This window comes from Paramisgurnus dabryanus, chromosome 13 (assembly GCF_030506205.2).
Source record: "Paramisgurnus dabryanus chromosome 13, PD_genome_1.1, whole genome shotgun sequence".
Classification (NCBI taxonomy): Eukaryota; Metazoa; Chordata; class Actinopteri; order Cypriniformes; family Cobitidae; genus Paramisgurnus; species Paramisgurnus dabryanus.
This window is the reverse complement of record NC_133349.1, coordinates 8,568,774-8,590,859: the sequence shown is the minus strand read 5'-3', so window position 1 is coordinate 8,590,859 and position 22,086 is coordinate 8,568,774. Positions and strand designations below refer to the sequence as shown.

The 22,086-nt window shown below is 37.2% G+C and overlaps 1 protein-coding gene across 1 annotated transcript in view; it reads right to left on the bottom strand.

Moving 5' to 3' along the window:
* Positions 1-417: 417 nt before the first annotated feature.
* The window catches only part of cpne4a (copine IVa), a 79,454-nt gene continuing 57,785 nt past the window's right edge, over positions 418-22,086 (bottom strand). The window contains exons 12-16 of the mRNA XM_065298596.2: positions 21,245-21,299; positions 21,078-21,129; positions 7,741-7,874; positions 7,426-7,662; positions 418-2,313 (exon numbers count right to left, since the gene is read on the bottom strand). Coding sequence (XP_065154668.1) covers positions 2,182-2,313; positions 7,426-7,662; positions 7,741-7,874; positions 21,078-21,129; positions 21,245-21,299 — 610 coding nt within the window. The 3' untranslated portion in view covers positions 418-2,181. The remainder of the gene's footprint in view (positions 2,314-7,425; positions 7,663-7,740; positions 7,875-21,077; positions 21,130-21,244; positions 21,300-22,086) is intronic.

Genomic DNA, 22,086 nt, shown 5'->3' with positions numbered 1-22,086 from the left:
CTATAAATGTGATCCAGAATTATTTGAAAGTCTTCAGAGCACACAGTTTTGTGTGCAATTTATCATTATGATTTTGAAGGGTGTCGTAACTAAACAGTAGATGGTCCTCCAGGGGAAAGCTGGGGTGTGTTAAATCTCTCAGGAGACTCTCAGGAGCTCATCAGAGGTTTACAGCAGGTCTGCTGGTGTGCGTCATGACAGTTTGAGGATCTGCGTAGCGTACTGTAGATGTTTGTATTTTACATTTACTGAAATTGTCCCCTGACAGTGTCTATAATGAGAACGTCTAGCAGTCTGTAAAGTACAGTTCTCAGCTCTGTGACAGCAATGAAACTGCCTAGGAAAATAATACATTTAATTAGAAAGTACACGTGCCACCAATGAAATATAAACCAACCATTTCAAGCTATCATTTTTAGCCTTTATTGTTGACAAAAAAGGATCTAAAGGAACTGCTGATCCAAAGTTATTTAAAACCATTTGTTGGAATGAAACCCAATATGAGATTTTTTATAAAATTTCAACATGTTCATCACAAAAAAAAAACGTCTATGACTGCATTTTAGTAAATTTAAAACACTTTAATGGCCAAACTTGTGTGTAGATCAACTATTAACCTGTTTTCACCATTGTCATACATGCTGGAATGGCATTAATAAATAAAATGTATGAAAAGCTCAGATGCAAAAGCTGCTAAACGCCACCTCTGTCAAAAATGAGAAAATTAGATTAACTGAATGCTCTTGGTATGCGTTATTATAAATTATACCACAGGGCTGTTGAATGCGTTATTCTGATTGGCTGAGAAATGTTCCATGAGTGTTGATTATATTTCTGTAAACCACGTTTACCAATGTTTTTGGTAAACGTGGCATTAGCGAAATAATTGACTCCGGTCCTTTGAATTATTCGAAAATAATGCACACCCACGGTGTCAGGCCATTCAGAAATGCAGTTTTTTATGCAGAATCCGATAAACGCCCGATCCATTTTCAGTCCCAAGAGTGAACAGAAAACTGTAAATGTGAACTGACCTTGGATCACATTTCAACTTTGGTCCCTTGTGAGTACGTGGACCTGTATACAACCCAAATGTGGCAAACACATTCATCACAGCGCCCCCTAATGTGTGGTTCAGTTTCACTATTTACAATGTTTCGAGATGCATCTTTATTTTTTTTCTCAAAGAAGTGGATTTTATTAGAAGTGGAAAATTTGCGGTAAAATACAATTTTCATTTCAAAAAGTGACATTTGTAAAAATAAGGCATTTCAATTACTGACTAATAAACTTTAACATTGCCATTAAAGTGAATTTACTGAACCTAAACATACGAGCTTGATAAAAATGCTCATTTAGGCCTACACGAAAACATGTCTGACGCAGTTAGAAGGTTTTGCATCTGAATTCTTCATATATAAATAAATAAACATTTTATCTTTCAAAGGTTCAAATGTAAACATTTTTAGCTGATATTTTATTTTACTTACATTTCTGTCTAAAACCCCACAAATGCATCATTCATAGCACAAAGTTTTTTTTTTCAAACAGTCTTCAGTACATCATAACTTAAAACTACCGAAAAATACTTCAAGTTCTAAAGTCTTGCATGTGGACATTGTTAGGAGAGGAGCATCACAATATGATAGCCCCAAGGGAACCATTAAAAAACAAGGCTGTTTTTTTATTAACATGCAAAATACAATCATGCACCTGACCCTGAATCTGTAAAATAGGACAAAAATATATACAGAGAGAAACAAAGCATATCATATCATATCCACATTTACTGTATATATATATATATATATTATATATATATATTCATATATAACTAATTCAAGTAGCTATTCTCTAGGATCCAAAATGCTTTACAATGTAAGAACATTACGAAATTTAGCAAAATCTCAATAAACTTTTATATAAAAGAAACCAACAGATAATCCACACACTAAATAAGTCCCAGTCATCATGCTTAGGTCAGACATCTTGGTGCTTCTCTTCATACATTTCGGGTCTGTACATGTGCGCATGTACATAATAGGAATGGTAGCATTGCAACACTTATGCAAGTCTCACAGTCTACGCATGCAAATGCAATAGAGTAGAACAGATTTGTTTTTCAAATTCACAGAAACGTGCTATTTTGGGGATCGAGCGACAGCTCGTGGGTTCAACGCTTTAGTGACCGAACGTCCTGGAAGACTCGTACTCGATGGGGCACTTGGGCTTGATTCCTTTACTGTTGTAATAATCCACCACCTGGTTCGGGACCTCAGCTAAGACACTTTTTGCCAGGGCGGCGGGAGAAGCCTGTAACATAAAGCCAAACAGAAACAGTAGTGAATAAAACTCAGAATTATTCGTTTTGCCATCTGTGAAGAACACCCACAGTGATCAAAAATGCTAACAAAGAGCAAAAGTGACTTTCGTTTCGAACAGGCGCTGAGGGAAAACCAGGGGACACCCGAGTAAGACTACAGGGATGATGCAAACCCTTCCAACTCGTTTAAGCCAATTAGTGGATAGTGGAGAAAAGATGCTCAGATAAGCACTGGGGGTGGCTGACGTTTGGTGTTGTCTGTCAGGTCTCATCAATCCAGTATTTGTCTAGAAAGTCTCCCGTGAGGTTTCCAATAACCTGGACTGTCACTTGGGCTTGTCACATAATTTAGACAAGCTGATGCCGGACGTATAATGTAGGTTCATTCTTGTTATACGTTAAAGGAATAGTCTACCCTTTTGCCATATTAAACTATGTTATTACCTAAACTTAGACGAATTAATACATATCTATCTTTTTTCAATGCGTGCACTGTACAGCGCTTCGTGAATGTGTTAGCATTTAGCCTAGCCCCATTCATTCCTATGGTACCAAACAGGGAAGCCACCAAACACTTCCGTATTTTCCCTATTTAAAGACTGTTACATGAGGAGTTATACCAGTAAGTATGGTGCCACAAAATAAAACTTTTTTTTGGTACCATAGGAATGAATGGGGCTAGGCTAAATGCTAACACATTCACAACGCGCTGTACAGTGCACGCATTGAAAAAAGATAGGTATGTATTAATTTGTCTAGGTTGAGGTAATAACATAGTTTAAAGGGATAGTTCGGCCAAAAACGATATTAAACCCATGATTTACTCACCCCCAAGCTGTCCGAGTTGCATATGTCCATCGTTTTTCAGACAAACACATTTTCGGATATTTTAGAAAATATTTTATATCTTTCAGTTGATTAAATGTAATGTTACGGGGTCCAGCAATAGTCCACGACCTTCAAGTCCAAAAAAAGTGCGTCCATCCTTCACAAATTAAATCCAAACGGCTCCAGGATGATAAACAAAGGTCTTCTGTGGGTAATCCGTGCGGTGTTGTTGTAGAAATATCCATATTTAAAATGTTATTAACGTTATAAACTACCTTCCGGTAGCGCCGCCATCTTGGAGTGATCCGCATTCAGGATGAGAGCTTACGCAGCGTACAGAGTTTCTCTGCTGCTGCTCTGTGCCCCCGCCCTCCGAATTTGTCATACGTCACTAAGAAAAGTGCGTACACTTACGCTAATACTCTCTCCTGAGTCTAAGATGGCGGCGCTACCGGAAGGTAGTTTATAACGTTAATAACATTTTAAATATGGATATTTCTACAACAACACCGCACGGATTACCCACAGAAGACCTTTGTTTATCATCCTGGAGCCGTTTGGATTTAATTTGTGAAGGATGGACGCACTTTTTTTGGACTTGAAGGTCGTGGACTATTGCTGGACCCCGTAACATTACATTTAATCAACTGAAAGATATAAAATATTTTCTAAAATATCCGAAAATGTGTTTGTCTGAAAAACGATGGACATATGCAACTCGGACAGCTTGGGGGTGAGTAAATCATGGGTTTAATATCGTTTTTGGCCGAACTATCCCTTTAATATGGCAAAAGGGTAGACTATTCCTTTAAATTTGGCATTAGCCTATGTCAATTACAGTATGTTAAATTTAAGATTAAATCAATCACATTTTAAACCAAAATGCTTTGCATTTGGAAGTTGGACTCGATATCATAGCTACAGTATACAAATAAACCGCAAAAGCTTCTACCCAAGATCTTAACTTTCTCAGATGACCTCTCTCATTGTGTATATAAAATAAATGCAAGCTGTATATATTGATAAAGCCACACTATTCTTGACCCTGTTGAGCTACGGCCTGTCTCTCTGCATTCTGCGGTTTGTTTCTCTCCAGGGACGAGCAGTAGATGTGATAATTAATGGAGCAGTCAAGCTAAAGGTTATTAGATTGCTCCGAGTCTGGCGTGGTAATGTGAGAGGTGCGGTGAGAATGAAGCGGTGAGTAATTAACCAGCAGAGATTCTACTCTAAGGTTCTTCAAACATTATAAGGACGCAGAATAAAGATCTCTGCATAATAAAGGCCAACATCTACAGTCGACAAATTTCAGCTGTATGTATAATCATTTTAACTTCCAATTTTAAAGTAGAGAGCTCAGGTTTCAAGCATGCAAAGCGTCCTCAAGCTATGAAATATTAGCTACTTAGAAGTAAATAGAAAATTTGAATATAGAAACACCGGTAATCAGCCTTGTTTGTGCTGAGAATTTAGGGATGCTTAACGATTAATCACGATTAATCATTAGCCGAATAAAAGTTTTTGTTTACATCATATATGTGTGTGAACTGTGTATAATAACTTTGTATAAATAAATGTACACAAATGCATGTATATGTTTTATATACATTTTTTTTCTTAAAATTATACATGAATGTGTTCATATTTATATATAAACATATTTATTATACACAGTTTACACACATATGTGATGTAAACAAAAACTTTTATTCTGCTAACGATTAATCGCGATTAATTGTTTAGCATCCCTAGCTGAGATCCCTCATAATTTAATTTTAGTACTGAAATATAGGAATAGCAAAAACCGACAAATAATAACGAACTATTCTTTTAAAATTGACATTTTACTGCTTTATTGTTGAATATTTACAGTTTTGTTTACTTTTAAAGAATTAGTGCAATCCAGACAATTTACTCACCACCATGTCATCCAAAATGTTTATGTCTTTCTTTGTTCAGTCGAGAAGAAATTATGTTTTTTGAGAAAAACATTCCAGGATTTTTCTCATTTAATGGACTTTAATGGACCCCAACACTTAACACTTCACTCAACCCTTAACAGTTTTTTTCAATAGAGTTTCTCAATCGAGGGATAATGGTCTTATGTATCGAAACGATTGTCATTTTTGACAAGAAAAAAAAATGCACTTTCAAACCACAACTTCTCTTTTTCCTGCGGCTGTGTGACGAGCCAGCGCGACCTCACGTAATTGTGTAGTGACGTAGAGAGGTCACGTGTTACATATATGAAACGCACAGTTGCGGATCATTTTAATAAACTGACACAGACATTCATTAGTATCATTCCACATACAACAATGTCGGAAAGGTCCTCTTTCTCCACACTTGTAAACACTGGGGCGTAGTTTCGCATACATCATCCGTGACCTCTTGACGTCATGACGTTTTGCGTGAGGTCGCGCTGGGGAAGACGAGAAGTTGTGGTTTAAAAGTGCAAGTGCATATTTGTTATTTTTCTTGTCAAAAATGACAATCGTTTCGCTAGATAAGACCCTTATGCCTCGTTTGGGATCGTTTAGAGACCTTTGAAACTCTGTTGAAAAAAACTGTTAAGGGTTGAGTTAAGTGTTGGGGTCTATAAAAGTCCATTAAAATGAGAAAAATTGTATGTTTTCCTCAAAAAAACATAATTTCTTGACTGAACAAAGAAAGACATCTACATTTTGGATGACATGGTGGTGAGTAAATTATCTGGATTTTTTTTAAGAAAATGGAGTTCCATTGGGTTCGGCAAATTCCTGTTATGAAACCTTATCGAGGCTATTGAAGGAATATTCCACTTTTATAAAAAAAAATTATGACGATTTACTCACCCCCATGTCATCCAAGATGTTTATGTCTTTCTTTGTTCAGTCGAGGGGAAATTGTGTTTTTTGAGGAAAACATTAAAGGATTTTTCTCCATATAGTGGACTTTAGTGGACCTCAAAGGTTTACAGTTTCAATGCAGTTTAAAATTGCAGTTTCAGTGTAGCTTTAAAGGGCTCTTAACAATCCCAACCGAGGCATAAAGGTCTTATCTAGCAAAACGATTGTCATTTTTGCCAACAAAAAATAACAACATGTACTTTTAAACCACAACTTTTTGTCTTGCACAAGCTGTGTGACACGCTAGCGTGACCTTACATTTTACGCAATCACGTCATAATGTATGCAAAACAAAAGCGTGTGGAGAAAGAGGACCGTTTTCACATTGTTGTATGTGAAATTATACTAATTAATGTCTTTGTGTCAGTTTATTGTTTAAAATGGTCCACAAGTGTGTGTTTCACATATGTAATGTGTAACATTTCGACGCGATTATGTAATACGCAAGGTCGCGCTGGTGCATCACACAGCTTGTGCAAGACAAGAAGTTGGGGTTTAAAAGTAATTTTGGGGGGGTAGAAATGAAGATCGTTTCATTAGATAAGACCCTTATTCCTCGTTTGGGATTGTTTAGAGACTTTTGAAGCTGCATTAAAACTGCAATTATAAACTGCATTGAAACTGCAAACAAACTGCAGAGGTCCATTAAAGTCCACTATATGGAGAAAAATCCTGGAATGTTTTCCTAAAAAAAACATAATATATTTTTGACTGAACAAAGAAAGACATAAACATCTTGGATGACATGGGTGTGAGTTCATTATTTGGGATTTTTTATAAAAGTGGAATATTCCATATGTAAATACATTATTATATAAGGGCTTAAATCAAAACAAAACAACTGCAGTTTAAATAATATTAATTTGAATGCACAAAAAAAACAAGGCTTTTGGGAAAAAAGTTACACTGAAAAAAATGATTCATTCAATTTACTAAATTTTTTAAGGTAAGTTGTCACAATCAATTTATTTAAGCTACATTTAAATACTTAAATATACTTAAATAAATTGATTGCAACCACTTACTTAAAAAATTGAGTAAATTGAATGAATATTTTTTTTTTTAGTGTATCTGGTTTTGGAACCAAAATCTTCAAATGATTACACTATGCTCTGGTATGCTTGATTCCTGATTGGTCAATGCCGACATTCCAAGGTTTACAACTCCCAAATAACACAACCTCATTTCAGTACTACAAGTCATCTTAAACGGTGCAGTTTAATACTAACAAATAAATTCAATATTAATATGCCTAATTTTGAATTAAAGTGAGATTATGATACCAACTTTGTGGCAACCAGCTGAATGTACATGATCCTTTAAATATTAGTGTTGAGTATACACACATATTCAAACTTGTTTAGCTGTGCTTTGATTTAAACTCACATGTTTAAAGTTGCGAAACGGTACAAACTGCACAATATCACGCAACACCGGTTCTCCTTTGGGTGAACGAAGAATCCCGTCATCGCCATCTAGCATCTCCATATCGGTGAAATCTGCATTTCCCACACCCACAATGATGACGGACATGGGCAGGTGAGATGCTTGGACGATGGCCTCTCTCGTGTCCGCCATATCTGTGATGACGCCGTCCGTCAGGATGAGAAGGATGAAGTATTGCTAAATCAAAGCGAGAAACGAAAATTTGAACAAGAGAAACTTAGCAAGGTGGAGAGGCAGAGTGGGAAATCCACTTACCATGGCCTCTTTGGTGTGCATCTCCTCAGAGGCAAAGTTGGCCACTTTCTGGATTATAGGAGCAATGTTTGTGGGACCGTACAACTGAAGCTTGGGAAGGCAGTTTTGGTAGGCCTCAACCACACCCTGGATACCTGCAAATTTGTATGTAGACGCATAAAAAAGTTCTTTAAAGGTTTTTTGTGGGGCTGTATGGTTTCATAAAAAGACTTTAACACCAACAAAGCTTTTCTCTTGCACAAAAGGTAGTGGATTCTATGAAGCATAAAAAGGTACGAAGGAAATGTTTCTTTTAAGAACCTAAAAGGTTCTTTGGGGAACCAAAAATGTTTTCTCTATGGCACTGCTTTGGAAAATCCTTTTAACAATCCTTTATATTTTCCAAAGCTACACTTTATGGTTGTGACAGAAAGATGTAAAATGCTGCCTTCAGAGGTCAGTGCTTGCATCACTTCGTGTCTCCTGAGATACCTTCTTCTGATGGAATATTGAAGGGAACATTCCTTTCACTCTCTTCGGTATTTCTCAATACTTTGTGTCCGTGTGGAAAGTGATTGATTGACAAGCTCAAAAAATTTAAATGCTGGCTAAGAAATGATGGAAAGACAATTTAGTAATTTTATTTTCTAGCGAGATTAGTATTGTAGTGTATAAAAATTAGAGTGGTTATAGTCAGAATGCTTTCTATAAATTTTTCAAACATAATCCCAATACGCTGCCTATCCCAGCAAGAAGTTATGCATTTTAAACATAGACTGTAAAAAATATGGACATAGTGTCCCAGACATCACCCATAGTTTGAAGCCAATAGTTGGCGAAACCTGTAGTCGCCATCTTGCCCGCACATCACTCGCGGATAACTGAAAATTGGTAAAAAGGCGGGATGTGGTTGAAGCTGAGGTGGCTGGTTGCTGAAACCACGCCCGCTTAACTTGACGGTAGTGACAGCAGTGGCAACTTACCCATCACTCAAGTGTCCACACACTTAATAATGCAGAACATTAAGGCTTAATATAATTTAAATGGATGAGTTACAAAAAAAAACAATAATGCACTTTTTAATGCACTTGCAAAACTGTGATATCAGTTCTTGCCATTTTGTTTTAATAACATAAAAATTGATCTGTAGCTAAGCCAAAGAGAAGTCAAAAGAAAAGATCAAGCATCAACTGAAAGCAGCTAAAATCCACAGATCTATTAGTTTTGTAATGTACTAGTTTTTGTTTCATGTGTAAAATCCCTGTAATTTCAGTGATTTTGGACATTAAGGGGAACATTTGTTTTTTTAGCTTTTTATTGTTACCATAATTTCAACCATAGACTTCATATACCCACAACTTCAGTTTTAAACTAATGGCTCTTTGGAATGACATTAAGTGGGACATAGGCTGTTACAGTATGTTTAATTGCAGTTTTTTTCACATGTGCAGTTTGTTGTTCATATTAAGCTGCAACTCATTTCACATTTACTTTTTCAAATGAAATAAAATTTATATAATAATTTCTGAACATAGTTTTTGACTTGAAACTGTTGCATATTAAACTTAAATTTAGCTTATCCTTCCTATTTAGATGTTTTTGGGGGGCATGTTAGAGTGGGATTCTGTTAGGTGGTCCTCAGAAAAAATGGAAGATAAAGTGGTCCTTGGGCTGAAAAGTTTGAGAAACACTGGGATAGGACAATATCTAAAGTGTAAAAAATCGAGAAAATCACCTTTAAAGTTAATGAAGTCATCCATATAATAAAGTTATAGTAATATATAAGTAATATATACACGGTAGGAAGTTTACTAAATATCTTTATTGAAACATGATCTTTACTTAAAGGGACACTCCACTTTTTTTGTAAATATGCTAATTTTCCAGCTCCCCTAGAGTTAAACATTAGATTTTTACCGTTTTGGAAACCATTCAACTGGGTCTGGCGCTAGCGCTTTTGGCATAGCTTAGCATAACCAGAATCTTATTAGACAATTAGCATCCTGCTCAAAAATAACCAAAGAGTTTAGATATTTTTCCTGTTTAAAACTTGACTCTCCTATAGTTACATTGTGTACTAAGACCGACGGAAATTTAAAATTTGCGATTTTCTAGGCAGATATGGCTAGGAACTATACTCTCATTCTGGCGTAATAATCAAGGACTTTGCTGCTGTAACATGGTTGCAGCAGCCGCAATGATATTACGCAGCGTCTGAAAATAGTCCCCGGTTATTGAAAGTAATCAAGGGGACTATTTTTGGGCAGTGCGTAATATCACTATGTCCTTGATTAAGTCCTTGATTATTACGCCAGAATGAGAGTATCGTTCCTTGCCATATCTGCCTAGAAATGTCCAACTTTTAATTTTCCATCGGTCTTAGTACACGATGTAACTACAGAAGAGTCAAGTTTTAAATAGGAAAAATATTGAAACTCTTTGGTTATTTTTTAGCGTGATGCTAATGGATTCAAGATTCAACGGATTATCCTAAGCTATGCTAAAATACCGCCAGACCCAAAGATTATCTGAATTGGATTCCAAAATGGTATATCAAATATTTAACTCTAGGGGAGCTGGAAAATGAGCATTATTTTCAAAAAAAGTGGAGTGTTAATATCCTAATGATTTTTGGCACAAAAGAAAAATTTAGAATTTTTACACATACAATTTATTTTGGCTTTTGCTACAAATATACCCATGCTACTTAAGACTGCATGGTATTGTGGTCAGGGGCACATATATAAATGACATTTAACCAAATTTAAGTTTATTTGTGGGTTATTTATAGCCGGACTCTAACCTCAAATTAACCTAGTGAAATGATTGCTATTGCTTGCTGGGATGAAGCCTGTCCGAAACAAGTCAGATGCCTTAGCTTTTAAACGGAGCCTTTATAATGAATAAATTAACGCATTACATTGCTTTAGATAGATATTAAAATGTTCACAATTACTTTTAACCAGCTCTAGTCTAAAAGTCTCAAAGTCTATGTCTATGTGGGACCACATAGTGGTCTCAAAGTCTATGTGTTCAACCTCAGTGATTTGCCACAGCAGTAATGTTGTCTCTGACACAGTAGCCTTGATCTCCTGAGGTCAGCCTGTATTTCTCACCATGTCTCCAACTGTTTCATTTAATTAACACCTGTGAGTTTGAACACGCACGACCGGCAGCTTAAAGGTGGAGGCGTGCTGTGCTGTGAGGAGCTAGAATTAAGATGAGAATGCTTTCATACTGGAGGTCAATGGAGGTAAACCTCTCAGTGCCTTCCCCACAAAGACGACTGAAAGAGAAGCTCCGGATGATTTTAAACCCCAAGAGACTGGGACACGTGTTAAGCTATCTCTTTAAAGCGTACAGCATGTCGAAGACAGCAAAAAGCTTTAAAGAAAGCTCCTGCTGATGTCCTTTCTTCATAGCACCTTGTATATCTTCATACATTATCAGTCACACTTGGCTGTTTCACACCGCTCCTGTAAAAGCGTCTCACTTTCAAGTGAGCACTCCAGCTCGACAAATAAAACTCCACAAATAGATTCTAATCTAAATCTGATGATTTCGCATCAGACCTCCTCCTATGGTTTTGTTGCAAGCACTGAAATCTAGCAGCTATTCTCTCAGAGGAACACACATACACTATAGAGCATCTGTAAACAGCTAAATGAGTTTTTGCCTTTTCACCTCAACAGCTAATTATGGTTTACAGTAATTGCATTTGCCAACAAATTCTCCTTAAAGGCACGCACACAAAGCTCTGATGTGTTAAAGATAAGGAGTTTTGTTACATCTGGAGAAGTTTGCAGATCTCAAGAAAAAAGATGTCAGGAAAGACATATTAGACCGACTGTATCTTCATTCCGTGATTACACCAAAACAAGCTACTGTAGGCAACACATAGCTCACAAAAGCACCTGTCTTATGGTGCTACCCCTGCCGAAGGTTGAGAATTATATAAAAATACCCATAATGCACTGCAATGTGTGCACCCAGTCAGAACTTTTCAACATATCCATGTTAGCAATACACTCAGGGGCGGATTTGCCGACACAGGTCCTGTCCCAAACGGCGCACTCAATGTCGACTGCGCGTGCTTGCTTAGTCTTAAAGTCCGTAGGGTGTCCGACCTGTCATTTTCACCCTCCGAACTGTGCTCATCAGCGCCCCCTTTGCACCCTTGATTCGGTCTTCGGCAAAGCCTGCACTGCAGCAGGCGCTTCAGGCACTTTACCAACTCTTGCGAAAGAGCAATCCGAGCAATCAGACAACGGAAAGGAAGGATTTCACACTAATGGGCAACTTCTCTGCCTATTTCCGCTGTTACGCTCGAGTCTGTCCCAAAAAACGACTCCGGTGCGCCCTCGTGGACTCGCGTCAAGGGTCCCTAAGGTCTGCACTACATTATGTCATCAAAGTGCAATCTCCGGAGTTTGCCATTTGGGGCAGGGCCTCTGTTGCTATCTGGGATACATTCAGGGCCGGCGCCACAGGGGCATTATCCCACCCCCTCAGATCACCATTAATGTTGAATGAGATTTTAATGATTAAAAAGTCCTATTCAAAAATCACATTTGCCTAGTGTATCTTCCTAAAGTGAATAATAAAGTTAAATAACAATATTTTAGTTAAGGACGGTCGCTTGACTAAGCGTGTTCCCCCACCTTAATGACATAATACATAAAATTTCTTGCACTACGGAAAGCAAACACAAAGGGAACACTTGGTCATTCGAAAATGGATAAAGAAAAGAAACTACAGCAACTGCCACTACCTCTGGGTTTGAGCTCCAAATAAGTTTTGTTCAAATAAGATTGTTCAGAGCTCTGTTTATTGCTTACTATAGCTGCAGTTTTTCTGGTTGTGTAACCGAGATGTTTGTTTATAATGCGTTAAAACTGAAGAAACGTACCAAAGCTATATAGCTGGGAGAATTATATGCATTCAAGTGATCGCCTCCTCTCAGTATTTCAGACGCCCCCTCATCAGCACTCGGCTGGCACCGGCACGGGATACATTAACAATATACATCAATCTCAATAGCAGTTGCTCGGCTGGCATGTTAATATCAAAATGTGAAGGTAATCAATAATAGGTAGAAGGTAATCAATAATATCAAGTTTATAAAATACAATTTGCATAAACAAGTTGACAGTAAAATTCATGTACATGTCTTGACAGTTTTTATTGCTGTTGTTAATAAGTATTTAAAGTATTTGTCTAGGGCAGGGTTCACCAAATGGCGGACCCCGGTCCGAATCCGGACCGCAAGATGTGTCGATCCGCACGGCAAATCCTTTTGACGCAATGAAATAACAAATACTTTTTAACGTTATTATAAAATCCTTTTTATATCAGGCACTTAAAGGCAGCTCAGTAGCGCTATTTGGGTTCTACACCGACCCAGGTTTGAGTGCTGCGTGCCGACACGAACAATCACAGACAGATGTGCAGTGAAGAGAGCAGAGAGTGAAAAACAATGGCATTCTCATAAATTAGGAAAGTTGGTGCTGAAAACTTCTTTTTTGAGGTGGGTGGAAAAATGTATTCTTTCTCATTTGCTCGGAGTCTGTTGCGGTTGTCGAAAGTGGTAACATTAAACGCTATTACGAAACTAAACATAGACACTTTGAAGAAACTTACCCTCAGCAGTACGAGGGAAGTGCGAAAAATAAATGAACTAAAAGCCCAGTATGAGCGACCCACACGGGTCCTCACTCACTTCCACCCAAAAACGAGCCTATGAGTGTTCACTGAAAATACAGTGGATTTTAGGAAAGCATAACAAGCCCGTTACAGATGGGGAAATAGTGCATGGATGCTGCGTGAAACATTTTTAGATGGAAAAGAAAGACATGAAGTGAGGAAAATAATATTTAAAATGTTAGCTGGAAAGGACAAAGCAATTTCTCCCACTAAAGTTCTCAGTCAGATTAATGTATGCAAGTTAACATAAATGTAATGTGATTTTTTTAACTAGGAAGATTATGCTTCCATCTTTAAATTAAACTCAGTTTAACCTCATTTATTTAATTTGAGCTTATTTACATTTTTATAGACTTAAAGGAACAGTACAAATTAAGAGAGAAAATCCATATGAATTAAGAGAGATTATTCAGAATACATGATAACATTACATTTTGTTCAATAAAAGCAAATATTTACATTAATTTCTTTAGTCTGGAGAAAGCCGTCAATTTATGTTTTTACGTGCATTACATACTTGTCCAGACCTTGGCTTGGAGGAGGGTTCATTTCTGGACCTCAAGCTATTTTAATTGAAGACCCCTGGTCTAGGGTTTTTGTGTTTATCTTTTATAGTTAATCTATTACAACACTTATACACTTATAATATATTCATTAGAAATTAATCTATTTATGCCTTACAAGCATGTTTTTCATGCACCTAAATATATGATATATACTGATATACCTGGTATACACTCACCTAAAGGATTATAAGGAACACCTGTTCAATTTCTCATTAATGCAATTATCTAATCAACCAATCACATGGCAGTTGCAATTTTGAGCGTGGCATGGTTGTTGCTGCCAGACGGGCCGGTCTGAGTATTTCACAATCTGCTCAGTTACTGGGATTTTCATGCACAACCATTTCAAGGGTTTACAAAGAATGGTGTGAAAAGTGAAAAACATCCAGTATGCGGCAATCCTGTGGGTGAAAATGCCTTGTTTAATGCTAGAGGTCAGAGGAGAATGGGCCGACAGATTCAAGCTGATAGAAGAGCAACTTTGACTGAAAAAAAAACACTTGTTACAACCTAGGTATGCAGCAAAGCACTTGTGAAGCCACAACCAAACAACCTTGAGGCGGATGGGTTACAACAGCATAAGAGCCCACCGGGTACCACTCATCTCCACTACAAATAGGAAAAAGAGGCTACAATTTGCACGAGCTCACCAAAATTGGACAGTTGAAGACTGGAAAAATGTTGTCTGGTCTGATGAGTCTCGATTTCTAGAATTTGTCAGAATTTGGCGTAAACAGAATGAGAACATGAATCCTTCATGCCTTGTTACCACTATGCAGGCTGGTGGTGGTGGTGTAATGGTGTGGGGCAGAGCCGGCCCAGCCACTAAACGACACTTGCAATTGCAAAGGGCCTCGTGGCCAGCAGAGGGCCCCCTTAAGTCACTCAGCTAGTGACTGAGTTGAAAAAAATGAAATCATTCATCAAAAGTAACATAAAATAAATATAAATATTCATTATTTATTATTATGGCAATGTTAAAAAGGCTGTTACTTGTTATTATAGTTATTATGAAAGTTCGCTAATAAGATCTCTTTCTTGCCGAGATTGATTGACACACAGCATCCAGCGCAGCAGCCAATCAGTGCCCGCGACTATGTGCAGGCGAGCATCCCGCCCACAGAACGCAAAGTTGAGTTGGGCCGGATCCCTGATACAGACGCGAACTTTTGCTGTTGCTTTAAGGACAATTTCTTTAATGTTATGTGTGTTTGTGCGTAAATGCGAAGTAAGTGGATCTTATTTGACTTCGGTAATGACCAAACCTGTGTTCTGTTTGACTTCTCTTTCTTATATTTGCCATCATAACGTGAATTGGTTTATTAAGCTTAATAATTAATATTTAAACGGTTTAACGTGGTAAATTAATTCTGTTACGCTTATATTTCACGTATGCCATAGTCATTTCTACATATTTATGTCATTAGTGTAATTATATTGTTAAACGTCTGAATTTAAAGTGTTTTATGTGTAAGAGTAAACAAACTCATGCGCATATGCGTGGTACATGTCCAGACAGCGCACTGATTTTAAACCACCTGCTAGCCTTTGCAAAAGTGTATAATGTCACTGTTCAGTCTTTAATATTTAAACTATAGCAATGCATATGACATACAGTAGCCAGCTTTGTTAGATTAATGTTATGAATGCAATGTTAATTGTTAATCTTCAGTTATTAATATTATTTGCAAGTGAATTGTTATTATCCACAAACCTATGTTTGTGTCAGATTTAGCTCATCTCAAACAAGCCTATTAACTTTTGTTATGCTATTTACGTAAGGGATAATATATAGTGAGGCGAATGTTAGGTACTATTAACCTTGTTTGTTGGGTTTTAGATAGTATTGTTAATGAAGTTTATTTGAAAAATGTAAACATTTAAGTGCTGTATTTATTATTTTATATTATATTTTATTTAAATGTTATTCTATTTAATCTATTTCATTTGAATTATATATAGGCTGTTGTTTGTGCCTCTTAAACTCTGGTGTCAATTAAAAATGTTTCTTTGATGGTCAGTGAAAATCACTTTATCAGTCTTTTTATTCAGCAAGTTCATCAGTGTGTGTTTGTTGCACTGCACTGCCATTCAGTTCAGTCAGTGGTATCATATTTTTCGTGTTAGACATCAAACATGGAACTCAAATCAAGAACTCAAGGGGGCAGTTTCCCTGAAAGGAATTAAACTAGTCCTAGACTAAAATAAAAGTAGGCTAAGAGCTGTCCAAACTGAAAAAAGCTTGCACTGACATATCTTAAAATACACCAGTTCCCTTTGTTTTGCCTCAAAATCCACACAAATAATGTTTTTTAGTAAGGCATTTTTGTTAAAATTTGTTATGTTTTCTAATTAAACTAAGGCCGAGTCCTGTCTTAAGATATTCCCTGTCCGGGACCACCCCAAGGTCTTTTATTGTCATTCTGTAGGCTACATGTTGCCACATAAGAACGAAATACTTAAAAAAAATAACATATTAGATATAATATGTGCAGTATAGTCATAAGGTAGTCATTGCTTTTCTTTAGGCCTTACTTAAAATGGTCAAAAGGGCCCCGACTAAATTTTGCTTAGGGCCCCCAAAGGTCTAGGGCCGGCTCTGGTGTGGGGGATGTTTTCTTGGCACACTTTAGGCCCCTTAGTGCCAATTGGGCATCGTTTAAATGCCACGGCCTACCTGTGCATTGTTTCTGACCATGTCCATCCCTTTATGACCACCATGTACCCATCCTCTGATGGCTACTTCTAGCAGGATAATGCACCATGTCACAAAGCTGGAATCATTTCAAATTGGTTTCTTGTAATAGTAGCAAAGAGACCGCACTCAGAGACCGAATTAAGTACAAAAACTGTATTAAAGTACCAAATAATTCCAACAGGCCATGACAAACACAAGACAAACGTTTCGGGCTTAGCCCATCATCAGTGTCACAACTTTGACGATTGGTTTCTTGAACATGACAATGAGATCACTGTACTAAAATGACCCCCACAGTCACCAGATCTCAACCCATTAGAGCATCTTTGGGATGTGGTGGAACGGGAGCTTCGTGCTCTGGATGTGCATCCCTCAAATCTCCATCAACTGCAAGATGCAATATGGGCCAACATTTCTGAAGAATGCTTTCAGCACCTTGTTGAATCAATGCCATGTAGAATTAAGGCAGTTCTGAAGGCGAAAGGGGGTCAAACACAGTATTAGTATGGTGTTCCTAATAATCCTTTAGGTCAGTGTATACCAGCTAATAAATGTAGTCTTTATTTGGGTCAATCTGCATTTGAAAGTCATTCTGCATCTAATCTAGCTAAATCAAGTAAAATTACTCAAATGAAAATGATTTTTGGATGCCAAAGTCACGTTTAATCATATAAAAAATGTATTGTACCAACAATATAATTGTGGCCAGTAAAAGTGCTGAGTGGCTAGTAACTTTGGAAAACAGCTAGCCATTTTAGCTGGTGAACAAAAAAGTTAATGTCAAGGCCTGGTAATAAGTAAATAAATACTTTTTGGAGAGAGTAATTTGTAAAGTAATCAGATTTCATGGTAACTAGTAATTAATTACTTATTTTGAAAAGCACTTAACCACACTGTACATGACTACTTCTGAATAACCCTCATCGGTGTAGTTATTACATCTACCAGCAGATCCTGGCCCAAGCAAAACTTCCAAAACCTTGAAACTTTAATTTCAGCAAGATGTTTACAACCCACTTCTCAAAGTTGTACTTTTAAAAGGTTTATTGCCAAAGCAGTGACTTTAAAAGAGTGAGGAGACTGCAAATTGGCCTCTTTTTTTCTTGGAAAGCAAACACGCTCTCTTGCCAGGGTAGGTCTAAAAGGTTGTCAATAGTTTCTAAAGTAAAGGCTGTTTATGAATACACTGTTTACACAATAGAACTGTGAAGTGTTTGTCCAGCTTTTACATCTTTTGGTAAGATGTGCTCTCTGTTAGTAGGAGAGATTGGCTGGCATCTGTCCTGGTGGGGCTGCAAGCCACTGGCTATTATTAGAAAAGGCTGGCTGATCAAAAGCCGAGTGGTCTGTGCCCATTCTGGGCGCCACCCTGGTGTCTTCACTGACAGAGGTGCTACAGAAATAGCAAGGGAAATCAAGTGATACCGCTGCATCGAAGAGAACTGAGAGAGATGATCAATTCATCCTATTCATGGCTGAAAAGAGGGATGATGGGAAAGCGAAGCCGATCGCCAAACGCAAACTGGTACCACAGGCAGACAGTCACAAACTAAATACAAAGCCTTCAGTTTCAATAATCTGTTGGAAACATCCAAGTTGACTTTCAGGGTAACGCCATCCCAAGGAGACTCGTGTTTCGAGACATTGGAATGCATAGAAGTTTCGGCGGAGGCTTTCTGCCAACAACAGAATTATCATTTATATTACTTTACTTTTCTATCTAATTCTGCATTGAAAACACTCATTGTGCTCAGATTTTCCTTCTTGCTTTCTGATAGAAGGCATCCTTTAGGAGACACAAGTTTAATACTTTAAACAAACTGTGATGATGTAAATCTTCCCCGAGAATATGGTTTAAAAATTAATCTTTCTCCTGCATGTCTGCTTGCACATAGGAGATGACGGTTAAATAAAAGAGGGTTGTATTAAAATATGTAAGGATACTTGAATCTAAAACACACTGCTATTTTTATATTTTTATACATGATAATAATGTTTACATAAACATCAAAATATTTTATGTTTAATGCTATATAATTTAATATTTATTTATGTATTTATTTCAAAAACTTAACAGTAAAGTTGTATTTGTTAACATAAGTAAATGCATTAGCTAACATGAATTAACAATGAGCAATATAGTTTTTAGTGCAATACACTTTTGTTAGTGTTAGTTAATGGCAATACATTTGTTCCTGTAAGTTCATTGTGCACAACTTACAACTTTTAATTCAAATGTATTATTAAATGCTGTATTTTTGTTCATTGTTACTTCGTATTAGCTAATTCATCAACTAATGTTAACAAATACAACCTTATTGTACAGTTGTGTTGGGGTAACGAATTACAAGTAATGTGCATTACGTAATTATATTACTTTTCTAAAGTAACGAGTAAAGTAACACATAACTTTTTAAATGTACACATTAATATTTGAGTTACTTTTTCAAAAAGTAATGCAAGTTACTTTTTTTGTTTAATTAATTTGATAAAAAAATATGTACTGAATTAAACTAAACGTAGTCACATTATGCGTACAAGCGTGTGGAAACAGTTTGAGTCAGAAACTGAGATTGCAGGCCAGAGCTTGACATTTTTGTGATGAAATATGTAATTTCTAAATGCAGAACTTTTCAGTCATAGAAAACACCTGCAAGGCCAGAAAGAGATCAAGCCTCAGCCAAGAAAAAGTAACGCAAAAGTAACTAAAAAGTAACGTAAGTATTACTTTCCGTGAAAAGTAACTAAGTAATGCAATTAGTTACTGTTATGGGAGTAACTTAATATTGTAATGAATTACTTTTAAAAGTAACTTTTCCAAACACTGGTTGTATCATGAAAGTTTAACAAAATGTATATTATATTATTGTCTTTAAAAACTAGAAACAAGAAATAGATAATAAAGCTAATTTGTAAGAAATGTAAACCTGTTTCCTAATGCTGCATTTACACCAACCGTGGTAAGGACGTGAAGCGCGAGTGATTGCAATGTTAAGTCAATGTGAAGACGCGTTGACGCGCGTCAAGAGGTCCCGCGGCGCGGAAGAGGCGTTCGGCGCGGATTGAGCGTTTGACGCGGTACGCGCGAATGGTGCTTTTGTGCATTTTGCGGATCGCGCGAATTTGCGGCTGACGCCAGAAGTGGAAAAATTTGAACTTTGGCAGAATTTCGCGCCGCGTTAACCAATCAGGAGCCTGCCTGCTGCTGTGGTGGCAGCCCCGCCCGGAGTCACTCACTCAAGCAGTCACTCGAAGCTATATGACACAAGTTGTTATTTCTATAGAGGAGACAGGAATAAAAAGGACCTCGCTTGGAAGAGTGTCAGTAAGGACATTGTGCAACTTGGTAAGTTGTAATACACGCTTCACTTTTGAGTCACGTGACGTTTATCTACCCGCGCCGTTTATTTTTCCCCATAGTAAGCTTACCCAATACAAAACTGGTAACTCTCTTGATAAATGCACAAGTAACATCAGTCATCTTGTATACAGACACTCGCACAGTTGCCCCTCCCACAAGAAGCGGATTTTGCTTCGGACGCGCGTCAAATGCTTGCTTTTTCCGCGCGTCTACTCCGCTCTACATGCGCGAATGCATCCAAATTGTTCAAGCGGCAAACCACGCGCGGTAGACGCGATTTTGACACCCAAACCGCGTTTGGTGTAAACTCAGCATAACAGCTTCAAGCCAAGATGCATTCAAGCAATTTTTAAATCCAAAAAAGACGAACATGGATTTGGTTTATTTATTAAATAAAATAAAATTTAATTTATTTAAATTATTAATTTATCATATTAATTAATTAATAATTTCATTAATTTATCATATTATATTGAATTTATGTGCATTAAACTGCACCTGTCTAGATGACTCACAGTACCCGGGTGACAGTGCATTATTTGTTTTGGCCGATCATTATCGCAGAACAACACAGAAATAATTGATCTTGAAACTGGCCAATCAGAATCAAGCATTCCACAGTGCCATGTAATAAGATACAATACTTTCACCTTATCTTAAAACATCTGGTGTTGTGCTGACGGGCACTCATATCTGTTTTTCTGTCCCAGTGGGATTAATTATTGAGGAAGGGGTGGGTGTGACAGTAACGTCATTTCAGCTTTCCTCATTCAGGAATTCCCTTTAGACTGTACACTTTATAGCAGCATTAAACTTTAATGTGTCCACCCCTGTCAATACCGTAACTCAGCTACGCATATATTGATCTAATTAGTAGGGGGTAACAATACCGAAGGGCTCTTTGACATTGCCAGTGTTTTGTTGAGCGGTGGAGTAGATCCAACCACAATGAGCAAAGATCACACAAGAACATTGAGCATCTGTAGATTGTTGTGATTGATAAAGATTATTTGAAATAACTTAATCCTACCTGCACATTCAGGATTGTCCTCATTAAAGTTGACTGCAAAGTCGTGTGAAACCTGAAAAGCAACAAAACACATAACCTTATTCATTTTATTGTGATTCCATAATATATCAATAACACGTTTCTCATTCTTTATACAGTTATGCTTGCAAAAAGTTTGGTTTGGTTACCTTAAAGTCCGGAGGGATCCGAGCACCAAAGCCAAAGGCCGGAAACATTTTGTCACTGCATGGAAAGCAGAGCAGACAAGAAATTAGACCTGGCAGGAATTGAGCATCTAGGGAATTATCAAATTTCCCATAATGCCCTTCTGTTTCAATGGCCTTTAATTCAAGTTGCTCATTTGTAATAGAAACAGATTTGCATAATTGCTATTGTTAGTCGCTGCCAAAACATTGTTGTGATTTGGGCTTTCCACCAGACCGAATGTCCTGATGGATGTACATTCATTCATCTCCGGCTGGAGTGAAGCCGGAGCTCTGCATAGTGGAGCAAATGAGCTTTCCAATGATCTTGCAGAAAGCTGACATTAGTTACAGCTTAGTACAGTGTTCAAAATGGTGAGATTTAGGATGCTATTCAAAAATGGAGGGAGGCTTATAATGTGTAATTGTGAACTATTCATTGGTGCCAAAAACGAAATCATTGTTTAAAAAACTTTAAAAATAAATTTTCAGCCTATTTGAAATTTCAATGTGAGTCAATACATGTTCTTGTTAGGACAAATAAAGATTTCTTGTTCAACAAATCATTAATTTGCAGTGGCGGCCAGTGACTTATTTTTTCGAGAGCGCAGGATGCGTGTGGATCATGTGAGTGGATCGTCATTTCAAGATATGTGTTCTGCGTGTCAAGTGATCCTATATGCATCATGTGTCTTGTCAAAATAAGTGCCTGCTGCAGACGCGTCTAAAGGGTTTATGATAAAAAAGACGCTTGCGTTTGCCAGATACTTGCATAATCTCATGCAGAGTTTATTGTTAAGGGAGTGTCTGCGTGTATTTTGTGAACG